Source organism: Somniosus microcephalus, chromosome 2, assembly GCF_052327205.1.
Source record: "Somniosus microcephalus isolate GS21.2 chromosome 2, FLI_Smic_1.0, whole genome shotgun sequence".
NCBI classification, from domain to species: Eukaryota; Metazoa; Chordata; class Chondrichthyes; order Squaliformes; family Somniosidae; genus Somniosus; species Somniosus microcephalus.
Window position 1 is genome coordinate 70,215,620 of NC_140988.1, and position 25,861 is coordinate 70,241,480.

At 43.4% G+C, this 25,861-nt stretch overlaps 1 protein-coding gene across 4 annotated transcripts in view; it reads left to right on the forward strand.

Annotated features, from left to right (window-relative positions):
* Positions 1 to 25,861, forward strand: part of map9 (microtubule-associated protein 9) — a 528,899-nt gene that overhangs the window by 472,790 nt on the left and 30,248 nt on the right. For 3 of the 4 annotated variants that reach the window (XM_086010251.1, XM_086010242.1, XM_086010265.1), the window contains 3 exons: positions 4,093 to 4,182; positions 22,412 to 22,576; positions 23,636 to 23,772. In XM_086010251.1, the coding sequence (XP_085866377.1) occupies positions 4,093 to 4,182; positions 22,412 to 22,576; positions 23,636 to 23,772 (392 nt within the window). The remainder of the gene's footprint in view (positions 1 to 4,092; positions 4,183 to 22,411; positions 22,577 to 23,635; positions 23,773 to 25,861) is intronic. The other variant, XM_086010257.1, reaches the window with a different exon arrangement.

Genomic DNA, 25,861 nt, shown 5'->3' on the forward strand with positions numbered 1-25,861 from the left:
GGCCATCACTGCCAGCAGTGTCACCCCCTGTACCTGGCTCCAGTTCCCAAAGAAGTTTCATGACCTCAGATGAGTGGTCAAGGTCAATGAGTGCATCTTCAAAAGCTGTCTCCTACCAACTGCACCACTAGCCTCACACAGTGCTCAACGCACGACCCCTCCATCACTTACCTACCAACAATCTCTACCAAACATGAGGCACAACTCACATTTCTAGCGTCATCTCACCCCCTTGGAGGAATCATAGAACTTTACGGCACAGACGAGGCCATTCAGCCCATCATGTCTGTGCCGGCTGAGAAAGAGCTACCCAACCTTATCCCGCTTTCCAGCTCTTGGTCCGTAGCGTTAGAGGTTACGGCACTTCAAGTGCATATCCAAGTCATTTTTAAATGCGATGAGGGTTTCTGCCTCTACCACGCTTTCAGGCATTGAGTTCCAGACCCCCACCACATTCTGTGTAGAGAAATGTTCTCCTCAATTCCCCTCTAATCTTTCTACCAACTACTTTAAATCGATGCCCCCTGGTTATTGACTTTTCTGCTAAGGGAATGCGTCCTTCTTATCCACTCTGTGTCGGCCCCTCATAATTTTATACACCTCAATTAAGTCTCCCCTCAGGAGACGGTGCTGGTCATTCTTGGCAGGGGCATGGCTGAGCCCTTGGCCAGTGGTGGGGCTGAAAAATACAAGATCCTGGTATCCACATATGTTATCCTCACATCCCACTTCCCCCTCATCCCATAACATCTTCTGATGTACAAGCTGCACATGGTGTAAGCATGCATCTCTTGCTTTTCCACCCTCCCCTCACCACAACCCTACCCTTGTGCCTTACTCATTTCACACACCCAAGAAATCTAGCCAGTGCAGCCAATGGTTGACCAAGAAGAGTGAGAGGAGAGTGAAGAAGAAGAAACACCGTCACTCGATTTCACACTCCCAGCCATCAGCTCCTCGAGGCTGTCCTGCAAGGCCATCTGCAGTGTCCCCCACTGAAAGTCAGCAGCCTTCCACCAGTCATGCTGCAGCCACTGGGGTAGCACTGCATGACATCACTAGGATAGACACTACGGGAATGCACAAGGGTGATTAGTTGATTTTTTGATGTCATATTGGATGCGATTATGCATAAAGTTGGATTGGAAAGTTTGCTTTGTGTGTGGCTTTCATTTCAGCATGGTGGTCAAGAGGACGCTGTAATGGTCAGTAACAGAGGGAAGGTAAGGTTGAAAGGGGAATTGGGGTTGCATTCACTGGTACCGCAGGCGGATGATTCGATCCCGGATATCCCAACCAGAAAGGGGCTGTCTGGGTTGCCTCCTTCCTTCCGCTTCCTCCTCTTCTGCTTCCTCCTCTTCCCTCTGCGAGCAGCTTGTCTCATTTGCTGCCTCTGCTTCATCTCCATGTGATGTTGAGCGCCCAGGACTGTGAGCAAGTGGTCTTCTCAGAGACCTTCCTTTAACATTCCAAGCTTTGCAAGCATCCAGCAGCATTCCCTGCATTCCCTGCATACTTAAACAACTTTTAAATGTATTGCACCAAGCCAGTACTCCAATAAAATATAAAAACAGTGCTGACAGCATCTCTGTAGTACTGTTGCATGCACGTTCTTCCGTAGGTGGTTTGGAGAGGGCAGTGACGTCCAAAATCACAGTTGTGCGTCAATTCAAGCGTTGCACACAGATTGATATCACAATCTGCATATCTACATGTGTATGTACATAGAAGTGTGAGATGATGCATTTTGGCAGAATGAACAGGGAGAAGCAATATACACTTAATGACACAGTTTTAAAGAGTGTGCAGGGACAGAGGGACCTGGGAGATAATGTGCATAGGTCCCTGAAGGTGGCAGGACATATTGAGAGAGTGGTTAACAAAGCGTATGGGATCTTGGGCTTCATAAATAGAGGTATTGAGTACAAAAGTAGAGAAGTTATGCTGAACCTTTATACAGCGCTGGTCAGGCATCCAGTTCTGGTCACCACACTTTAAGAAGGATGTGAAGGCCCTTGAGAGGGTGCAGAGGAGATTTACCAGAATGGTTCCAGGATGTGGGATCTTAGTTACAAGGACAGGTTGGAGAAGCTGGATTTGTTTTCATTAGAGCAAAGGAGGTTGAGGGGTGATTTGATAGAGGTGTACAAGATAATGACGGGTTTGGATAGGCTAGACGGGGAAAGGCTGTTCCCACTAGTTAATGATACAAGAACTAGGGGACACAGATTTAAGGTTTTGGGCAACAGATACAGATGGGATGTGAGGAAAAACTTTTTTACGCAGCGAGTGGTGAGGACCTGGAATTCGCTGCCGACGGAAGTGGTGGAAGTGGAGACACTCAATGTTTTCATGGGGAGACTGGATAGGCACTTGAGGGAATAAACTTGCAGGGCTACGGGGATAGAGCGAGGGAAGGGGACTAACTGGATTGCTCTACAGAGAGCCGACATGGACTCGATGGGCCGAATGACCTCCTTCTGACTCTATGGGGTAAAAATTGGGTAGCGCCCCGCAGCCGATTTTCCCAGGTAGCTCCCCGAGAGGGAGATGGGGCACTACTGGAAGCAGCCGGCACCCTGCAGATGGACTTCACGGAGGCTGGGGACAGCAATGGGGGCAGGTACTGGCAGGTGGCAAGCAACAAAAATGGCCGCCCGCGACCTCCCCTTTAATTAGCGCCGCCCCGGCCACAGGTATGCCCCCCTGACCCCGGCGGACATAGTGTCCGGCAGTAAGTCGGGGGGCGCCACTGCTGCTAACTCCCGCTGAATTTCGGGGTAGGCGTTAGTGGCGCCGCGCCCAAGTACTAGTTGATTTGCGCCCTAAGAGGGCGCTAACGGGAGGCGCAAATCAACCGAATTTAGCCCCCTCTGACTCCATGATTGGTGAGCACAGGCAACGGCAGCGCTACTGACCTCCAATGTTTCCCATAATGTTAAATTTGGATGCGCGGGCCCTTTAACGGGCTGCGTGGCCCATTCAAAGCTTCGTACATTGAATAAGCTGGTCTTGGGCTGCGCGGGACTGTCAGACAGCGCAGCTTAGAGGGAGCATTGCTGATCTCCCCAAAATGGAAGACGCCGCGAAGCCTGGACCTTTACACAGGAACTATGGGCAGGATTTGAATCTGGAGGCGGTGGATTTCGATCGGGAAACCCAGGCGAGTGGGTTTATAACAGCCCCTGCCGAATTTAATGGCCGGGCCTGATTAACATTATTTTCTGTGTTCCCCTTCCCCCCAACCCCGCCCCACAGCAAGCCAGACTGAGCGTCTAACTGGCTGTTGGGCGTGTCGACCTGCGGCAACAGGCCGCAGCCAGGGAACAGAAAGGAGGGAGGGAGGAAGCGGAGGCTGGGATTGGGTGGTGGGTAGGAAGGCCTGGATCTGAGGGTGGGGGGATCTGAGATCAGTGGTGAAGGGGGGGGTCTGAAGGCCGGGATCGGGGTGGGGAGGGGGCACGGTGGTCGGAAGACCAGGATTTGAGGGCCAGAGTTGGGGGTCAGGGGCCGGATCGGAGGCCGGGAGGGGTGGTCGGGGGCCGGGTATCGGGAGGTCAGCGGAGGGGTGGGGGACCAGGGATCGGAGGCCAGAGAAAGGGTGGGGAGCCTGGGGATTGGAGGCCAGAGAAGGGGTGGGGGGCCAGGGATTGGAGGCCGGAGGGGTGGTTGGGTTCCGGGGATCAGAGGTCTCGTGGTGGGGGTTTACAGCCTCTTGTGGGTGTGGGTCGGGGTAGAGATCAGAAGGGTGGGGGGGTGTCCAATCGTGGGGGGTTGGCGAGGCAGGGAGGCTTGATCCAGCAGGTAAGTGGAAAGCAACTTACCAAAATGGAGAATCGAAATGAATCACGCAGCCTCATTATAATATTTAAAGTGCCAACTCGTCTTCTGGGAGGGGGTTGGCCGCCCGCCCGCTCCTGAACCGCCTCCGTGGGTGGGTTGGGGTTGGGCTTCATATTTCTACCACTTTAACCTCCCACCTGAACCAAACCCTCCTGTTTTTGGGGTTAAAATTCCCATGAATCTGGAGGGATTCAGATTACCTGGGATTATTTACCAACAATTTGTTCTGTGTTTATTTATGTCTCACAGGTGTGGCTAGAAAAGAAAAAACAAATTCTTCATGAGGATCAAAAAAAGCAAAAACTGAAAGAACAGCAGGAAAATGAGAAGAGGGAGCAGGTTTCTCCATTTGTCTTCAATGTTTCAGTGCTCTTTTAACCTCATAAATATATACTGCTTTGATAACTTTAGCTTGTTGACTTTTGAAACGTATGAGGCTAGTACAGGAAACTTTCTGGTATCCGGCACTGACGGGACCGAGCTGGCGCCGTCCCATCAAAACTGCCGTAGAAACCAGCGCTAATGTTAAAACATATGGAGCTTCTGAGCACCGTGTGAAGCAACAAACCCTGTTGCTTAGCAACAGCTTCAAAACAGTCGGCGTAGCTTGCAAGCATCTTTGTAGCTAAGCAACAGCTTCAGCTAGACCTTGCAGAGCCACGACTGCAGAAAAAAAGCAACGAAAAGAAAAAAAACTTATCTGAACCGACTCCTGAATTTTGCCGGTGGATAGAGCTTTCCGGACATTTAACCTCCGGATAAACGAAAGTTTCCTGTAAATGACTTTATTCAATTTATCAAATGCTGAAAATGGTTCACTGTAATGTTTTGCAGCTTATTCTATCATGCCTGCAAAAAATGTTGAAACATAAGGTGAACTCTGGATTTCAATTCTATTTTTGATGTCAGTCAATGTGTGTTATATGTGAGAAATTACAGTATTGGCGATGAGAATTTCTCAATGTTACTTAAATTAACTCTCAGTACAGCGCAGATTCATTAAAAGATGATCCCATCTAGATCCATATTATTGCACTGATCTGCTTCAGCATTATGATCAACTGATCTTTTGGTCATAGCAAATATAACAAGCTGAAGCAGGTCCAGGATCCAGTGGTCAATTAGACATGCAGAATGGAGCTCAAAACAAGTGAGGTTTAATCTCCACAGCAGTTGGGTTTTTAAGTGCAGCAATGAACATAGAAACATAGAAAAATAGGAGCAGGAGTAGGCCATTGTGCCATTCGAACCTGCTCCGCCATTCAATATGATCATGTCTGATCCTCTACCTCAATACCCTATTCCTGCTCTCTCCCCATTCCCCTTGATGCCTTTTGTGTCTAGAGATCTATCTATCTCCTTCTTAAATATATTCAGTGACTTGGCCTCCACAGCCTTCTGTGGTACAGAATTCCACAGGTTCACCACCCTCTGAGTGAAGAAGTTTCTCCTCCTCTCAGTCTTAAATGTCCCACCCTGTATCCTGAGACTGTGGACCTTGTTCTAGACCCCCCAGCCAGGGGAAACATCCTCCCTGCATCCAGTCTGTCTAGCCCTGTCAGAATTTTATACGTTTCCACGAGATTCCCGTCTCATTCTTCTAAACTCTAGTGAATGTAGGCCTAGTCAACCCAATCTCTCCTCATACAACAGTCCTGCCATCCCAGGAATCAGTCTGGTGAACCTTCGCTGCACTCCCTCTATGGCAAGTATATCCTTTCTTAGGCAAGGAGACCAAAACTGCACACAGTACTCCAGGTGTGGTCTCACCAAGGCCCTGTATGGTGTGTCTGTGTGTTGATAGAGACACTGAAGACAGGAGTTGGTTTGATAGGTGTTTACTAAACAAAGTCTGGAGGGGAACTAACAGATACAACACAATATACAGGCTTATATAGCCCGAGTGGCCATTACCGGCATTACAGTACACATGGGGCTCTTAAAGGCACGTACACTACAATTCCTCCCCTTTTAGCTAACCAGTACATAATATTTTAAGTAATTATTAATTACATGTTATAAGAAAAATAATATACACATTGCTGCAGTTAATTAATTATAAGTCAGTCTCTCTGGAGGCTTCCTGACTCGGTCCGGATAACGCCTCGGTGGTGTAGTAGTTTCTGGTGGTGTAGTAGGTTCTTTTGGCAAGGCTGATTCGGCTTGAATGCCAGTGTCGGGTTCATCGGGTTCCAGTATCACCGGATCAGAGGTAGATATGGGTATCTCTACTTCATCGTTAGGCGTATAGAGTTGTGGTGTAGGTTGTCCCTTTTCGGATGACTCTATGATCTGGTCAGCATGGCGCCTTATTATGCTTTCTCCAATGTCCACGGTATACATCAGCGGTCCTAGTCGTGTGCAGATAGTTCCAGGCTGCCATTTCTCGGTACAGTAGTCCCGGGCCAAAACTTGTTGACCTATCTGGAAGGTTCTAGTTGGCCTTTCATTCATGCCTTGAAATTGCCGGTTCTCCACGTCCCTTCTGATGTTGGGCTTGATCAAATCCAGCCGGCATCTTAGGCTTCTATTGAAGAACATCATGGCGGGAGTTTGGTTTGTAACCATATGTGTTGCATTCCTGTATGCGAACAAGAAGTTATCCACCTTGTGCTGAAGTTTTATGCCTTCATTACCCATGGCCTTTATGGCCTTCTTGAAGGTCTGGACAAACCTTTCAGCCAATCCATTGGTGGCGGGATGGTATGGGGCGGACGTGTAGTGCTTAACCCCATTGTTTTTTAAGAACTTCCTGAATTCTTCGGACACAAATTGCGGTCCATTATCAGAACAGATCTGTTCCGGCAGCCCATTCCTGGCAAATATGGTCCTTAATACTGTGATGGTTTTTTCCGTGGTGGTGGAGGACATCTTTATTACCTCCGGCCACTTGGAGTGTGCATCAACTGCGATTAAGAACATTGAGTCCATAAATGGACCAGCAAAGTCGATGTGTACCCTTTGCCAGGGAGATGAGGGCCACTCCCATGGATGTAGAGGGGCTTGGGGTGGAGCGTTTTGGACCTTCTGGCATCCTAGGCAGCTCTTGGTCATTTCTTCTATGTCTCCATCGATACCTGGCCACCATACAAACGCTCTGGCTAGGTTCTTCATTTTCACTCCACCCAGATGCCCCTCGTGAAGCTCCTTTAGCACTTTATCCTGGAGTTTGGGTGGAATCACCACTCTGGATCCACACATCAAGGTTCTTCGGCATACTGACAGCTGTTCTCTTCTTTGCGAGAATGCTGGCAACAGTGGTTCGCCATGTGCTGGCCATCCCTTCACCGTTAAGTCGTAGACTCGTGAGAGAGTCGGGTCATTTCTCGTTTCGTTTTCAATGGCAGAATTTGTTACTGGTAGACATTCCACTATGGTTGAGTGGAACATCTCCACTGGGTCTACTGTAGGTGCCTCTTCTACCGTTGGCAACGGTAGGCGCGATAAACCGTCAGCCCCTAGAAAAAGGGACCACCTCTGTAGCCTTTGCGCTGTCATAATGGGAACACCCTTTTTAGGGTTGAATGTGGAGATGAGGGGTTGATGGTCAGTCAACAAGGTAAATTTTTGTCCGTGTAGGTAATGGTTGAATTTCTTCACTCCCCATACCAGGCTGAGTGCTTCCCTGTCGTTTTGGGCATAGTTACACTCAGCTGAGTTCAATGAGCGTGACGCAAAAGCTATCGGCCGTTCCGAGCCATCAGGGAATTTATGCGATAATACTGCTCCTATGCCGTAAGCGGATGCATCGCACGCTAGTCTCATTGGCAGTGATGGGTTGTAATGAGCCAAAACTTGTTTGGACGTGATTAAGTTTTTGCATTTATGGAAGGCACGTTTACAGTCTTCGCTCCATTTCCAAATTACTCCTGTTTGTAGCAGTTCATTAAGAGGGTGCAGAAGAGTTGATAAATTTGGTAAAAATTTATGATAGTAATTTATTAATCCCAGGAACGACCTTAGTTGTGAAACTTTTTCAGGTGCTGGGGCTTTTATGACCGCTTCAATTTTTTCAGGTGACTTATGCAACCCTTCCTTATTAATTATGTGGCCACAATATGATATTTGATTTTGGAAAAATTCACATTTGGGGCGATTTGCTCGTAGGCCCCGTTCTCTCAGCCTAGTGAGCACCTGCTGCAAATTGGCAAGGTGCTCGTTGTCGTTTTCTCCTGTTACAAGGATGTCGTCTAGGTAGCATTGAGTCCCCGGAATCCCTTGGAGGACTTGCTCCATAGCTCTTTGCCAGATAGCTGGAGCGGATGCTACTCCGAAAACCAGTCGATTGTACTGGTACAGACCTTTGTGTGTATTTATCGTGAGATATTTTTTAGAGGCCTCTTCAACCTCCATCTGTAGATATGCCTGTGCCAAGTCAATTTTGGTGAAACGTTTCCCTCCGGACACTGAGGCGAAAATATCTTCTATCCTCGGAAGAGGATACTGTACCGTGTGAAGGATCGGGTTTACCGTCACCTTGAAGTCTCCACAGATGCGAATTTTTCTCTGTTCTTCAGATGTATTATTATTCAATGCTTTCTTCATGACTGGAACGATGGGTGTTGCCCACTCGCTCCAATCTATTTTGGATAATACGCCTGCATTTTCCAAATTCTCCAGCTCTGCCTCGACTGCTGGACGAATTGCTTTAAAAAACTTGGGAATTGCTGCATCTTCCACTTTTATTGAGGCGGTGATGCCTTTCAAGGTTCCTAGTTTCTCTTGAAACACTTCTTTGGCGTTGGCCAAGATGTCTTTTAATCGTTTAAGTATGACGACATCATCGTTTTTTTTCTTACTGGTCACCGTCAGTGCCTGAATGGAGTGCCAGTCTAAACGTATTTTCCTGATCCATTCATGTCCCAACAGCGGTGGGCCACCATCTTGTAGAATGTATAAATACAACTTTTGTATTTCCTTGCCGTTGTATACAACAGGCACCCTTATTTTTCCTTTGGGGTATACTTTCTGCCCCGTATATGTTTTCAAGATAATGGATGTGTCTTTTAAAGCTATATGCGGAAATAGCCGCTCGTAATCCCGTCGATTTATGACGGTCAGAGCTGATCCTGTATCTAGCTCCATTTTAACTGGGGACCCTGCTATCGTGAGGGTAACCCAAATGGTCTGGTAATCATCTTTGGCAAGTACATTATGTAATTTGAGACAGCTTAGTCTCTTGTTTTCGGAGTCGCTATCGCTCTTCTGGTCTTCGGAGCTACTGTCCGTCATCATTTGTACCTTTCTGTACTTTTCTTTATTGATTTTTTTTTTCCTGTTTGTGGATTTATTTTGTCCAGATCGGCATACCCGTGCAATGTGTCCAATCTTTCCGCATTGCCTGCATGCTTTGTCCTTGAACCAGCAGTCCCTCTGGTCATGGGTGGATCTGCCGCAGCGATAACATCTCTCGAAACCCTGTGTCATTTCATGGGTGCCGAAGTCCTGTGTCTTTTGTTGCATCTCTGCAGCTCCTCTTGCGGCTTCTTCGTATGATACAGCCATACTGAAAGCCTTGTCCAGTGTTAAATCCTTTTCAGAAAGCAACCGTTTCTGTGTTCCTTCACTTAAGAGACCGCAGACGAATTTGTCTTGAAGATAATCTGCTAGTCCTGCCCCGAATTGGCAGTGTTTTGATAGCTTCCTTAATTCGGTGAGGTAATCAGCGTTACTTTCATTCTTGTGTTGATTTCTCTTGAAGAATTTGAATCGTTCCGCTATCAGCAGCGGTGTTGGGTTTAAGTGCTCCTGTAGGGTATCAAAAATTTCTTTAAAATTCTTGTCCTTTGGTTTGGCTGGAGTGATTAAATTTCGTAACAGCCCGTATGTCTTTGCGCCCATTAGATTTAGCAGTACTGAAGCTTTTTTTTCATCTTCTATTCCATTTGCAGTGCAATATACCTCCACTCTTTCCACATATGTGGTCCAATCCTCAAACTCGTTATCAAATGAATGAATATTGCCAGACTTAGGCATCTTAGAAAAGATATGGCGCTTCCCGCGCTTTTCTTTCTTTTCTGCAGAAAAGATATGGCGCTTCCCGCGCTTTCCCGCCGCTGCTGCCGATGACAACGCTGTTTCCCGCGGTTTCCGTTCTTTTTTTTTATATTTATTTACAGTTGGAGACTCGTTCCCGCCGGACTTTTTCTCTCTAGGTCTGAACGCCGACCTGCTTGCAGCGCCGGCCATCTCCCGAGTGCTCCCTCCCCGTCTGTTACTGCTTGCCTCTGCTTTCGCTACTTGGCCCAGCTGTAGAGCCAGCCGCTGGAGCCCCAGCCTGACGCCCAGGAAGGATTAGCGCAGTACCTGCCACCAGCTTGGCCAGCTGGTGAAACCACGGTTTCTTTCACTTTCTTGATTCTTCTGGACGCCAGAGGAATCGATGTCCTTGAGGTGCTGCCGAATTGCAGGTAAGTCCGTTTCCACTTCGTCGCCACTGTTGTGTCTGTGTGTTGATAGAGACACTGAAGACAGGAGTTGGTTTGATAGGTGTTTACTAAACAAAGTCTGGAGGGGAACTAACAGATACAACACAATATACAGGCTTATATAGCCCGAGTGGCCATTACCGGCATTACAGTACACATGGGGCTCTTAAAGGCACATACGCTACACTGTATAACTGTAGTAAGACATCCTTGGTCCTGTACTCAAATCCTCTTGCAATGAAGGCCAACATACCATTTGCCTTCCTAACTGCTTGCTGCACCTCCATGTTTGCTTTCAGTGACTGCTATACAAGGACACCCAGGTCCCTCTGTACATCAACATTTCCCAATCTATCACCATTTAAATAATACTCTGCCTTTCTGTTTTTCCTACCAAAGTGGATAACTCCACATTTATCCACGTTATACTGCATCTGCCATGTATTTGCCCACTCACTCAACTTGTCGAAATCGCCTTGAAGCCTCTTTGCATTCTCCTCGCAACTCACAATCCCACCTAGTTTTGTGTCATTAGCAAACTTGGAAATATTACATTTGGTTCCCTCATCCAAATCATTGATATATATCTTGCGAATAGCTGGGGCCCAAGCACTGATCCCTGCGGTACCCCACTAGTCACCGCCTGCCACCCCAAAAAAGACCCATTTAATCCTACTCTCTGTTTCCTGTCTGTTAACCAATTTTCAATCCATGCCTGTATATTACCCCCAATCCCATCTGCTTCAATTTTGCACACTAACCTCTTATGTGGGACTTTATCAAAGGCCTTCTGAAAATCCAAATACACCACATCCACTGGTTCTCCCTTATCTATTCTACCAGTTACATCCTCAGAAAACTTCAGTAGGTTTGTCAAACACGATTTCCCTTTCATAAATCCATGTTGACTTTATGTAATCTCATTGATATTTTATAAGTGTCCTGTTATCACATCCTTTATAATAGACTTTAGCATTTTCCCTACTACTGATATTAGGCTAACCGGCCTGTAGTTCCCTGTTTTCTCTCTCCCTCCTTTTTTAAGTAGTGGGTGTTAGATCTCTTAATTTCAGTGGACCACACTAATCTGAGATCAACGCATTAAAATAAAAGATTTTGAGTCCGGTGGTAGTTTTTAAATAGTCGATTTATTGCAGCACTGACTTACAGTGTTTGACTTCCTTTGTTGAACTGAACTGCATGTTAAAATGGCTGGCTTTTTATACAGCATCAGATTACAGCAAATGCACCTGCCCCTTTACTACCATTGGCTCAGCAGCATGCATGCAGAGCTATGGTTAGTTCAACTAAATCGGCCAATGTGACGTTACCACACTGTGATTGGATCTATGGTTCATCACCCCATGTCTTTGTTCGACAGTCTTACACATGGTCCTGTTTTCTGTGGCTGTTTAAGCACAATCAGCACTTTCAGTCATTAGTTTAATTTATTAAAATCTATGTTATAAAAAAAATATATATATATCTATATATCCCCTAACACTCCCCCCTTTGATTCTTTCAAAAACTGAATCATAAAAATAATGAGTCAGATAAAAATATAATCAATCATTGCTGTGTTTTGCCACTGTCCGGATCAGTGGCTCTGCACAAATTTACATCAACCAGGATTTTACCGTGGCCACAGTAAAAGCCTGGTTTTAACAGGTTAGTTGATTTCATGATCTCAAATTAATTAGTGCATCTTAAAAGGGGGATGAGCTCCCCTCAGAAAAATAAAGATTAAAAAGTAAAAAAGGTAAATAACATGCCCCTTTAAGATGTAAAAATGGTCTGCGGCGACCTGCAAGGCGTCTTTCCCGCGGGGCAGCAGCCGCCTGGTGGCAAGCACATTTAATCAACAGAAACACACAATTTGATCCCCATCCTATTGTACAAGGCCTCCCTCTTATCTTTCTGTGGAATGTTTGGTCAAGTTTCTTCAAGGGCATTTTATGGCATCGTGGCTCTTTGTTATCTAGCAGGTGCTACCCTCCCTGTTTCCTTGCATTTTACCATTCCCTTATCATTTCTATTTGTCTTTTGATGCTTGATATTTGACCTTGCTGGCATTTATGCTATCTTTTTCCGCTTGCCTGTTGTCAGTCCCTGGTCTAAGAATTAAAACCCATCTTTGAATCTAACAGCTAATTCTTACAATTCCCTTTTTTGAGAAGGAAATATCCTTATTGACTTCTCACAATCGGCTTTTGACTAATCTAGCTAGCTCTTATTGCTCTCTCAACTTGGGCGTTAGTTAGTAGGGAGTCTTGAAGATTTCTCCCTTCCTTACAGTCCATTCCTTTGAGGGGAAGGAGCAACCTCTGACCCCTTACTCAAATTCAATTCACTGTTCCGGTGTTCCAATTCTGCCCCGCCTGGGGTATCATCTGTTTCTCCTATCTTTCCTGATGTTACCCCACCTGGGGTCTCCTCTACATTGCTTCGGATCTTCTATTTCGGTGTGCTCAATTAATTTGTTAGTGCTTGTCAGTCATGGGCATGAGTACCCAATTGGCTTATGTATCAAAGTTTTACTACACACGTTACATATATCAAATGCACTATCATTACAAGTTGGATAACTACCAGAGCATGTGAAATAATACAAACCTAAGTGTGTGCTGATGTATTAAGCCTAACATCCCACCAATGTGAGTTGTCCCCTATGCTGTCAATTTCAATATCTATTCTCGAGTTGTCTTGCTCCAAAACATTAAAATGCTTTAGGGAGGAGTTCAGTCGCATCATGAGCTCACTGAAACCCACAAACAACAGGGGAATGTCGTATCCGAGTATTCGAATTGTGCCACATAATTGTGTTGCTCATACTTAAAAACGTGTTGGTTGATGGGACAGGTTCTGTTAGACCCGTAAAGCATGGTAATTGCAGTAGTAGTGACACGGGAGGCACCACCAAAATCACCTCATATTGGATTCGCACTGGTTTTTCCCACGCTCTGTTACTTACAAAACACAATTATTACAGTCACAGTTAAATTCAGTCTTACAATCATTTCAAGCGACATTACAGTTTAACATCTAATCAACAAATCATGGATTTAAAAGATTCTCCAGATCTCTTTTACTCGTATCCATCTTGTGGATAATTCTTACAAAACATGATTTCTCCTTGGCCCTCAATTGTACCAATCTAGATTCCATGTAACTCTCCACTTCAACTTCAATTTCAAACCCTCTAACAGGTACCAGTGCGTTTAACTCTATTCTGATTGTTTCATTAATTAAATAGTTTCTCGATGGAGTATGTGTCAATGCTTTAAAAGTTGTCTCGCTCTCCTGAGCCACATTAACCATTTCATGTTTTGCTATTGTCAAGTAACTGAGCATGTCTGAGACCCATTCTTCAGTGCAAATTCACCATACATTCCTGGATGATAATTGCCTCATATGTACCGAATCACATTTGCAAACTCATACCGGTATCTCAATATCATGCCACACATGCCATCCGATACAAGCCTTTCTCGGGCTTTCAGGTATCTTATCGAAAGATTGTAGTCATCTGGAGATCTTTGCTCATCTTCCTCTGCATGGTCCCGATGTCTTGGGTAATGGCCAGGCTATCAAATTCAGTTTTCTTAAAAGTTCATTAAAGGCAGGGACACAAATGTCTCCAAGAGAAAGCTATCAATTTACTGTTCTTAACTAAACTTTCCTGACTTTCACTAGAAAATTTTGAAAATTCCCATTCAGTAGTGTAATTCTCCTGTTTCAATTTAAACCCTCAATCACTTTCCTTTAATTACCATTCATATCTCATTCATGAGTCCTGGAGAAACTTTACTGTCCAGTACAATATTTAAGATAGAAAACATAGATCAAATGTTCTCACTTGATCCAAGTTATTAACACATTTTATTATCATTATTTTTAGAGGATCTTTTATTTTCCCAAAAGTAACCAAATATATAGTGCCTGAGTCCATTTTGTCATTTCAAAATTATCCCAAAATCCAAACAGCAGTATTATGAGCTATCTCTTACTTTTGTTATCAGTGTGGGAAAGTATTTTCCAGCAGAGACATGGCTAGCTGGACAAAGCCACATTGAATTGTGCAGCTGGCTGAATACTTCTTCAAGGTCTTACTTGCTGCTATTTCTTAATTGTGCCTTTGTATCCTTATCTCTTCCAAGAGCAGGCTCTTTCTAAATAGTTACCAGGCTGTAACTACAAGCAACATTTCAGAATGTCAGCTAATTTCTGCTTATGTTAGTCTAAAAGGGTTAATATAGCCAAGTATCCCATCGTGCTTTGCGTTTGTTTTCCAACTAACAAGACTAAATGGTACCTTTCAGATAGTTTTATACTGGTCAAATATTGAGGACCCCTTTATATCTCCCCTTTTATATGCACCTTACCCCGGTATATACTACTCCCGGTACCACTCAGACGTGTCCTTTGTTGAGGTCAAAGAGGCACTGGGGACATTCTCACCCAGTCCCTGCTTTACTGCCTTGGCCAACCTTTTCATCCTCTACTTACGACATTTATTACAGGCCATGAAAATCAAAAAGCACATCACAACAAACTGCACTACTACTAATACATGTGAAATTAATCTAATCCAAGGATGGATCTGTATATTCAGTCTCCAACTCCAAAGGTCATCCCACCAAGTGGTGACTTTAATTTGATCAATGTCATGCTTAATGTTTTTATTGTTCTGTTGTAGGTTATAATAAACCTTCTGGGAGAGGTGTATCTGTAAAGTCTGTGGGTTGTGCAGTTAATAAATACACAGACTTCAGAAGTAACAAACAAACAGGTCTTTACTATTCGAAGGTCCGGGCGAATCTGCCCTAGTTATCCTGCCACAACACTTATATACTGGTGTGGTCACTGTCGGTATTACAGTATACAGAAGCCAAACAAGTAGTGCCACACCTAAAGTAGTTCTCTTAAAGGTGAACGGTTACATTCAATAGTTCCCTTAAAGGTAGACGGGTACATACACTACAGTATCTCCATTTGCAATTTCAGAAACAAGTGATTCTCAGGCTAGGTGGCTTACACAGTGTTTTAACATTAGAGACAGAAGTGCTGCAATTAGTTTACAAGGTAACTTCCATACAACAAAAGAAAGAAGGGAATCCATTGTGACTCTGCTTAGAGCCCAAGGGGTTAATTTATCAAATCATAATTTTCCTTCTGTCACTGTGGGGAAATATTAACTTAAAATTAAGAAACTTAAATTTAATAATGTCCAATATCTTTAAATTTCATACTAAAGTTGTTGCTTCAGATTCAGATTAGATTTATTTGCCATATGTATCAAGTACAATGGAATGCTTGTTCCCCGTAGGGACGCGTCAGCTATACATACAGCGCCGCGTTCAGAGTCAATACAATGGCTTCCCGTGGCAGTGGGAGCACGATGTCTCTCAGCCGCTCCGTCCTCCTCTTCACCGCGGCCTCCTCCTCACTGTTGCCGCGTGTGGTGGCCTGCTTCTCCCGCTCTGGCCACCATGCCCGGCTCCCCTCCCGAAATGGTGAACTTAAACAGCTGTCAGTGGGAAGGGTTAACTCCTTTGCAGGTTTTTAAGAAGGTGGAGCGAAACATTATCAGGCGCAATTGCGTCACTTCACGTAAATTTAAAAAACTTCCCCGATCGAAAAAGACAGTTGTGTTTTCACACTTTAACTAAACACGAACAGAACAGATAAAACAAAATAGCACATTCTTGCAGAAAACAGTAAATTATGTCATATTTCTTATTGTCCTTTCTTCAGATGTCTTTCCAAAATACTGTAAAAACATTGAATATAACTGGAGAAAAATTAGTTTTTCACATTTAAACAAAGCAAATCAAACTGCTTTAGAAGATTTCACCATAGCAACCGCGACTCCAAGGTTAAATCTTAGGCTGAAAATTAATCTTTTGTTAAACAAACTTTTTGTTGCTCTTCTCAGTTTTTACATACCAGCTTAACTTAAATTATTTCAAAGTTTTGTTTTTCCAATTCTTGGGGCACAATCTTATTCGCACATTCTTAAAACTTCCAAAATCCAAGACAAGACAAAAGATTTAAACGCTTTTAACACAGAGAAGTGGGTGGAGCTAAAACACATAACAGAATCTTTTAAAGAACATCTAATCACACAAAAGAAATACTGTAACTTCTTAAACATTCATAGTCAGGAAAACTTTCACACTTTAACACACACTTTCACACAAACTGAAATTCCAGCATTTTATTTTTAAGGTTCCTTTCACTCAGCAAATCTTGTGTTTTATTTGTCTCAGCACAGATGTTAATAACTTCCATGTCAGTAAAACTTTAAGTTTCTCTTTTTTTCCTCTTTTTCCATCGGTGTCTCAGTAGCTTTTCCTGGCTTTCTAAATCCCTGTTTTTTTCCTTCCTTTGCTGAGTTTTCAGATTGGTTAGCCTGCAAATTAGATCTTTTTCCTTCTTTATCTCTCCTGTGTTCAGCCCTGAGTGTTCCAACCAGTTAGTTTTAAATCGCTCGTCGTACTCTAACACTTCCTCCATCCCTTTCTGTTGACAGGCTATGATCTTTCCCCAATCCGTTTTTGCAGGGCTAAACACTTGTAACCACTGTTGGATCACATCCCATCTGGCATCTATATCTTGCTCATCATTTCCCAGGCCAGTCTTTACTTTGCTGTGTAACTTATTTCCCTCTCTCCTGGGTATCATTACAGTCAGAATTTGGACTCCGTCCCACGGGTGGAGTTGGTACTTCGCCCTTTCTTCCCCATTTTCTTTCTTCTCATACTCCTTTTCTACTCTTTTCCTCTTCTTTCTCAACGGGGCCAAATGGGGTCCTATTTTCTCTTCTTCGCTTTCACTAACATTACTAGAGGATTCTGAGTCGGTCTCTTGACCTGCTTTTTGTCTTTGTCTCCCACGACCTTCCTCCTTTATTTCATTTAGATCTGGGTATCCCTTCCAGTTCCCGACACATTTTCCCTTTTCTTGGACTACCGGTTGTTTATCCAATTGTTTTTTACATTTCTTAACTTCACCTTTAAATTTTTTAACTTCCACTTCTAACTTTTCAAGCTCAGTTGTTTTCTTTTTCAATTGTTCATAAATCGCATCTTTCTGCTCTTTTGCATTGGTCAAATCATGGTTATGTTGGGAGTGTGTCTTAATTTCATTTCGGTGTCGGATCTGGCCCATAACTGCCAAGGACCATCTGATCCGTCTTTTATCTTTCATATGGGTCGTTTTTCCCCAGACCCTTTTTATGTCTTCCAAAGACCATTGTCCGGAGGAGGTACTGTACTTTTGTTCGATTTTGGAATAGGTTTTAGGTAAGTCAAACTGTAATTCTATATAGTCTTTCAACTGCTGGAGAATTTCATTTTCCGAAATCTCAGGTGGGGCCCGCCCACCCTTAATAGTCGTAGGTTTATCGAGTGGTGCCATAAAATCGATTTCTTTACTTGGGGGTCTCGAGTCGTAGGCTTTTCAGCCGGGTCGGTAATTAATTAAATAACACCGCCGTAGTTAGAGCTCTATATGGGACCTCGAGCCGTCTACCAACCGGTTTGCTACCCGGAGGTTTGCGGAATCACGTGGAGGGGAGCTGACTAGACAACCGACCGAGTACTTTTATAGAGAGGAGTCCTTACCTCCAAATAGGTCCGGTGTCCCAGATTCAGTCTCTTCCCTCAGCGATCCTGCTGACTATGCCAAATTGTTAGATCTCTTAATTTCAGTGGACCACACTAATCTGAGGTCAATGCACTAAAATAAAAGATTTTGAGTCCGGTGGTAGTTTTTAAATAGTCGATTTATTGCAGCACTGACCTACAGTGTTTGACTTCCTTTGTTGAACTGAACTGCATGTTTAAATGGCTGGCTTTTTATACAGCATCAGATTACAGCAAATGCACCCGCCCGTTTACTACCATTGGCTCAGCAGCATGCATGCAGAGCTATGGTTAGTTCAACTAAATCGGCCAATGTGACGTTACCACACTGTGATTGGATCTCTGGTTCATCACCCCATGTCTTTGTTCGACAGTCTTACACGTGGTCCTGTTTTCTGTGGCTGTTTAAGCACAATCAGCACTTTCAGTCATTAGTTTAATTTATTAAAATCTATGTTATTAAAAAAATATATATATATCTATATATCCCCTAACAGTGGGGTTACATTTGCTACCCTCCAATCTGCAGGAACTGTTCCATAATCTATAGAATTTTGGAAGATGACAACCATGGCTACCTCTTTTAGTACTCTGGGATGCAGATTATCAGGCCCTGGGGATTTATCAGCATTCAGTCCCATTAATTTCTCCAGCACTATTTTTTACTAATACTAATTTCCTTTAATTCCTCCTTCTCACTAGACCCTTGGTTCCCTAGCATTTCTGGGAAGTTATTTGTGTCCTCTTCCGTGAAGACAGAACCAAAGTATTTGTTTAATTGCTCTGCCATTTCCTTACTCCCCATTATAAATTCTCCTGTTTCTGACTGTAAGGAACCTACATTTGTCTTCACTAATCTTTTTCTTTTTACATACTTGTAGAAGCTTTTACAGTCTGCTTTTATGTTGCTTGCAAGTTTACTCTCATACTCTATTTTTCCCCTCTTAATCAATCTCTTGGTCCTTATTTTCTGAACTCTAAGCTGCTCGCAATCCTCAGGTTTGCTACTTTTTCTGGCAACTTTATATGACTCCTCTTTGGATCTAATACTATTCTTAATTTCTTTTGTTAACCATGGTTGGACCGCTTTTCCTTTGTGTTTTTGCGTCAGAAAGAAATGTATAACTGTTGCAATTCATGCATTTGTTCCTTAAATGTTACCCATTGCCTATCCACCGTCATGCCTTTTAATGAAGCTCCCCAATCTATCATAGCCAACTCACTCCTCATACCTGTGTAGTTTCCTTTGTTTAGATTTTGGACCCTAGTTTCGGATTGGACTTCTTCACTTTCCATCTTCATGAAGAATTCTATCATGTTATGGTCACTCTTCCCTAAAGGACCCCGCACAACAAGATTATTAATTAACCCCTTCTCATTGCACAATACCTAATCTAGGATAGCCTGTTCCCTAGTTGGATCCTCAATGTACTGGTCTAAAAAACCATCTTGTACACACTCCAGGAATTCATCCTCCACAGTATTATTGCTGATTTGGTTTGGCCAGTCTATATGTAGATTAAAATCACCCATGATTACTGTAGTAGCCTTGTTACATGCATCTCTAATTTCCTGTTTGATGCTATCCCCTACATTACCACTACTATTTGGAGGCCTATAGACAACTCCCACTAATGCTTTTTGCCCCTTGGTGCTTCTTAGCTCCACCCAGACTGATTCTACATCTTGATTTTCTGAGCCAATATCCTTTCTCACAAAACAGTAACAGACATTACTTTCCAGTATATACTCGCTCCCTCTCTCTATGATCATTCTGACATTTTATACATTCTTTTGAAGTTGTACCCCTGCAGAAACATAGCATGTTACTGCACAGAAAGGAGGCCATTCAGCCTATCATTCTTGTGCCAGCTCTTTGTAGGAGCTATCCAATTAGTCTCACTCCCCTACTCTTTCCCCATAGCCTAGCAAATTTTTCCTTTTCAAGTATTTATCCAATCCCATTTGAAAGTTATTATTGAATCTGCTTCCGCCACCTTTGCTGGCAGATCATAACAACTCGCTGCATAATTTTTTCTTTCCTCATGTCACCTCTCGTTCTTTTGCCAATTAGTTTAAATCTGTGTCCTCTGGTTACTGGCCATTCTGCCACTACAAACAGTTTCTCCTTATTTACTCTTATCAAAACCCTTCAAGATTTTGAACACCTCTATCAAATCTCCCCTTAACCTTCTCTGTCTAAGGAGAAGTACCTCAATTTCTCTAGTCTCTCCATGTAACTGAAGTCTTTTATTACTGCTACCATTCTAGTAAATCACCTCTGCACCCTTTCAACAGGACTAACATCCTTCCTAAAATGTGGTGCCCAGGATTGGCCACAATACTCCAGCTGGGGCCTAACCAGTGTTTTATAAAGGTTTAGCATAACTTTCTAGCTTTTGTACTCTACTTCTCCCTATATCTGTAATCTTTTGCAACCCCACAACCCCCCGAGATATTTGCGCTCCTCTAATTCTGGTCTCTTGAACATCCCTGATTTTAATTGCTCAACGATTGGTGGTCGTGCCTTCAGCTGCCAAGGCCCTAAGCTCTGGAATTCCCTTCCTAAACCACCCCCCCCCAGCCTCTCTACCTCTCTTTCCTCCTTTAAAATGCTCCTTAAAACCTACCTCTTTGACCATCTACCCTAATTTCTCCTTATGTGGCTCGGTGTCAAATTTTGTTTAATAATGCTCCTGTGAAGTGCCTTGAGACGTTTTACTATGTTAAAGGTGCTATATAAATACAAGTTGTTGTTGTTAAAAAGCCAAAGATCCTGTATGCCTTTTTAACAGCCTTCTGAACTGGTCCTACCACCTTCAAAGCCTTGTGTATGTACACCCCCAAGGTCTCTCTGTTCTTGCACCCTCTTTAAAATTGTACCATTTAATATATATTGCCTCTGCTTAGTCTTCCTAGCAAAATGAATCATTTCACACTTCTCTGCGTTAAATTTCATTTGCCATGTGTCTGCCCATTTCACCAGTCTGGCTATGTCCTTCTGAAGTCTGTTACTGTCCTCCTCACCTTTTACTACGTTTTCGAGTTTTGTATCATCTGCAGACTTTGAAATTATGCCCTGTATACCCAAGTAAGGTCATTAATATATATCAAGAGTAGTGGTGCCTACCCCAACCCCTGGTGGACACCATTGCACACTTCACTCCAGCTTGAAAAACAAAAGTTCACCACGACTCTTTGCTTTCCGCCTCTTATCCAATTTTGTATCCATGCATCTTCCACTGCCCCTTTAATCCCATGGGCTTCAATTTTGCTAATAAATCTATCATGTGGTACTTTATCAAACACATTTTGAAATTCCATATACAAAACATCAACCACACTAACTTAATCAACCCTCTCCGTTACTTCTTCAAAGAACTCAATCAAGTTAGTCAAATATGATTTGGCTTTAACATCTATGCTGGCTTTCATTTATTAATCCATGTTTTTCCAAGTGCCAATTAATTTTGTCCTGGATTAATGTCTCTAAAAGTTTCCCCATCACTGACGTTTGGCTGTTTGCCATGTAATTACCAACTTTATCCCTCTCCCCCTTTTTGAATGGGGTGTAACATTTGCTGTCCTCCAGTCTTCTGGCACCACTTCCATACCCAAGGAGGATTGTAAGATTGAGGCCAGAGCCTCCGCAATATCCACCCTTACTTCCCTCAGCCACCTAGGATGCATCCCAGCCGGACCGGGTGAATTTTCTACTTTTGCCAACCTTTTAATTACCTCCTCTTTACCTATTTTTATCCTATCCAATTTCTCTACTACTTCCTCCTTTAGTGTGACATTGGCAGCATCATCTTTAGTGAAGACAGATGCCAAGTACTCATTTAGTACCTCAGTTATGCCCTCTCCCTCCATAAGTAGATCTCCTTTTTGGTCCCTAATCAGTCCCACCCTTCCATTTTTCTGTTTATAGGGGCTGCAGAGCTCTCAAAAGCCTATGACTCACATATCATCCCTCTCTCACTCTGTTACACAAAGAAAACATGTTACAATGTCCCTGGGCTAGAGAGGGAAAAAATCTGCCAGGATTCCCACTCATGATTCCCATCCCTCTTTTCTTATCAGAATTGCACATGTGTGGATGTCAGATGAGGACAGCATCACATCTAGCTGCAGTGCTTCCATGGTCAAATAGTTATTGACATTCATTGTCAAGATTTACACTGATGTGTAAGGCTGCTGCCATCCATAAAACTGCAGCTCAGCACATGTTTTGTCCTTCAAGGGAAGAGGCATAAAGGAACAAAATTTGAAGGAAAATAAATAGAAAACACAGAGCTATAGAGTAAATTCAAAATGTATTAATCACAGTGCTTATTGCCTGTTCATGTGCTCCTGTAAGGCGTGCTGTTCACAGGGAATGCTGGTTGGAAAATCGTGTATGAAATAATTTGCAATGGTTTTTTGATTTTTTTAAATTGTGTTATCAATGACGTTTGAATGTTTTAGCTGAAGGTTGCTTTGATTCTTTTAAAGGAGAAGATTCAAAGCAAAAAAGAAGCAAATGCTTCATTTGAGGCCTGGAAGGCAAAGAAGAAAGATGCACTTAAAGAAACCTGTAGCAAGAAAAAAGAAGAGGAAAAGAAAAAGCAACAAGCAGAAGCAGAGAATGAAGAGAGGAAGGAAGTAGCAAAAAAGGCAGTGAGAAATATTTGTTTAGATCCATTATGAAACATATTGGGGGAGAAATTCATTGTTGCCCAGGAATGGGCGCTTACTTTGGTAATGTTTGGGATTTAGCGCCAGACGCTAATGAATCTCACTGCATGCAAACTTTAGTGTCATCGCTCAAAGAAAGGATGGGAGTGCGAAATCAAGCACTAACGGCCTAGCTCAGTGGCGTTACACTCAAAGCGCTAACCAATATCAGGTGCAGTCTAATCGCAAGTCATCATTGCCACAGGCTCTTTCCAGTTCTTAAAGGGGAGGTTCATTCATGCTGCAGAACCTCATTCTCAGCATTGCTGGCTGTGAACCTGTCAACAAGGAGCAGGCCAAGTCCAAGGAGCCGGACGACTCAACCAGCTGCCTTCTCCTTCGTTCCTATTCCTCCTCTTCCTTCTCCTCATCTTCCTCTTCATCCTTGTCCTCCTCCTCCTCATCTTCCTCGTTCTCCTCATCCTCTTCAACTATCTCAAACTGACAAGGAAGTACTGAAACACCACTATCCTGACAGCTGCAACTCATTACTAATGATTTCTTTACGTAGCGCCCCTGGAGCCGGCTACCAACTGCTTCACGCCTCCTCTCCCTGTCATTGTCGGGGCGAGGTGCTAAGGCAGGAGGCGATACTCAATTTGGCAGATTGGGCACTCAGTGAGCCTGGTGCTGAAATCCCCGGCACTACCTCGTAAGCAGTGCTACGGAGGGGCTGAATTTGATGTACGGCACTGGATTCGCCTCGCCGCGGCGCTACTGCTTCAGCACCCCCATCAGGCACTAACTGGAGGCGCTAAGGTACCGAATTTCTCCCCCATTGATTCAAATGTTGTAATTACTGTATTAAATATGACTGAAAATTGTACCTGGTCCTCAAAAGGTCACCAGTACTTTCCTAATCAGAAATATCTAACATGATAGGGCAGTTCATCTTTTTCCAAACCATTTTTACCTGTATGTAGTCATACAGGAGTACCCAGAGATATGTTATTGTAGTAGTTATATAAACAGTAATTGAACTAAATGTTCTTTCTCTGGTAGGCATTTGAAAAATGGAAAGAAGAAAAGGATAAGTATCTAAAAGAAATGCTTAAGAAGCAAAAACAAATTGAAAATGAGAAGGAAAAGGAACAAGTAACAGAAAAGAAGAAAGAAAATGCTACAGCATTTATAAAATGGTAGGCAAATTGTGTCCTTGTATTATATTAAAACTGTACATTAGTGCATTGCACATGCAGATATGAACAGGTTACTTTTCATATATTAATGCTGTTGCCTGCAAATTATTCTGTAATATTGTAACTATTTAATTGTGGGAAATATTCATGGAGTCCAGTTCAATGTTCCCTTTAAGCTGTGTGGCCGTGCAGATGGCTGCATCTCCCGCACAGGCTGCTTACCAGCTTTATAATAGGAAAAACAGCACATGCGCGGGAATTTGAATGGACCCCCAAAACGAAATTAAAGGGAACTTTGGTCCAGTTATAGCTTAGTCCAGTTATGTACCTCAGCTTGGATTGTATTAGATAGTAGCATTTCTGGGCAACCCAGACTTTTTAATTAAAATTTCTGTTAAAAATAGCTTTATATATTATTTCACTTATTAGGGTAAGGGTCATCAAGTACGAAGGCAAAGTGTAATATTAAAGCTATAATAATGGCTGGAATAATAGAGCCAATTACACACTCGCATGCACCCAGAAGTGCAGCACAGGAAATGGCAGATCACAGAATCACAGAATCACAGAAACCCCACAGTGCAGATAGAGGCCATTTCGGCCCATCGAGCCTGTGCCGACACATATCCCACCCGATCCCCGTAACCCCTACACCAACACATATCCCACCCTATCCCCGTAACCCCACGTATTTAATCCCCCTAACACTAAGGGTCAATTTATCATAGCCAATCAACCTAACCCGCACATCTTTGGACTGTGGGAGGAAACCGGAGCACCCGGAGGAAACCCACGCAAACACGGGGAGACTGTGCAAACTCCACACAGACAGTCGCCCGAGGCCAGATTCGAACCCGGGTCCCTGGCGCTGTGAGGCAACAGTGCTAACCACGATGCCACCACATGTTTTCTATCCCTTAAAATTAACAGATAGAAAATCAGAGGCTTGGCACCATATTTCCTGCAGTGGACTTCCTGTTGGTGCTGCCATCCTGCTGGGAGTGCAGGAGCACAAATTCAGTCCTGTTGTGTCCAATTTTGGGCACCCTACTTTAGGACAAATGTCAAGGCCATGGAGAAGATTCAGAAGAGATTCACTAAGGTGATGCAGAGAATAGAGGTTTTAGTTATAAGGAAAGAAACAGAGTCTTTTTTTCAGTAGAACAGAAAAGGTTCGGAGGAAATCAGATAGAGGTGTTCAAAATTATGAGATGCTTTGGTAAGCTAAATAGGGACGAACTATTTCCACTGATTAATAAGTCACTGACTAGAGGGCATCAATTGAAGTTCAAGATCAAAAGAATGAAGGGAGAGGTTATGAGATTTCTTTTATCATAGAGAATTGTTTCAATATAGTGTTGAAAGTAAAATCAATAACAGCTTTTAAAAGGGAAGGGCAAAACTATAAGAAAACATTTTTTTAAAGTGTCTGGAGAAAGGATACGAAAGTGGGACTATGTGGAAAGCTCTTTCAGAGAGAGCCAAAACAGGCACAATGAATGGAATGGCCTTCTTCTATGCTGTAGAATTCTAGTGGGGAGGAAACCATTATTTCAATCACATCTGCTTTTTCTTCAATTTCATTATTAATATAATTAATAATTTCCTGATAAATAGTTTTGAATATCTACATATTTACTAGAAACATAGCAAAATAGGAGCAGGAGTAGGCCATTCATCCCTTTGAGCCTGCTCTGCCATTCAATATCATCGTGGCTGATCCTCTATCTCAATACCATATTCCCTCTCTCTTCCCATACCCTTTGATGCCTTTTGTGTCTAGAAATATATCTACAGTATCTCCTTCTTAAATATATTCAGTGACTTGGCCTCCACAGCTGTCTGTGGTAGAGAATTCCACAGGTTCACCACCCTCTGAGTGAAGACATTTCTCCTCATCTCAGTCCTAAATGCCCTACCCCATATCCTGAGACTGTGACCCCTCGTTCTAGACCCCCCAGCCAGGGGAAACATCCTCCCTGTATCCAGTCTGTCTAGCCCTATCAGAATTTTATACGTTTCCATGAGATTCCCGTCTCATTCTTCTAAACTCTAGTGAATATAGGCCTAGTCGACCCAATCTCTCCTC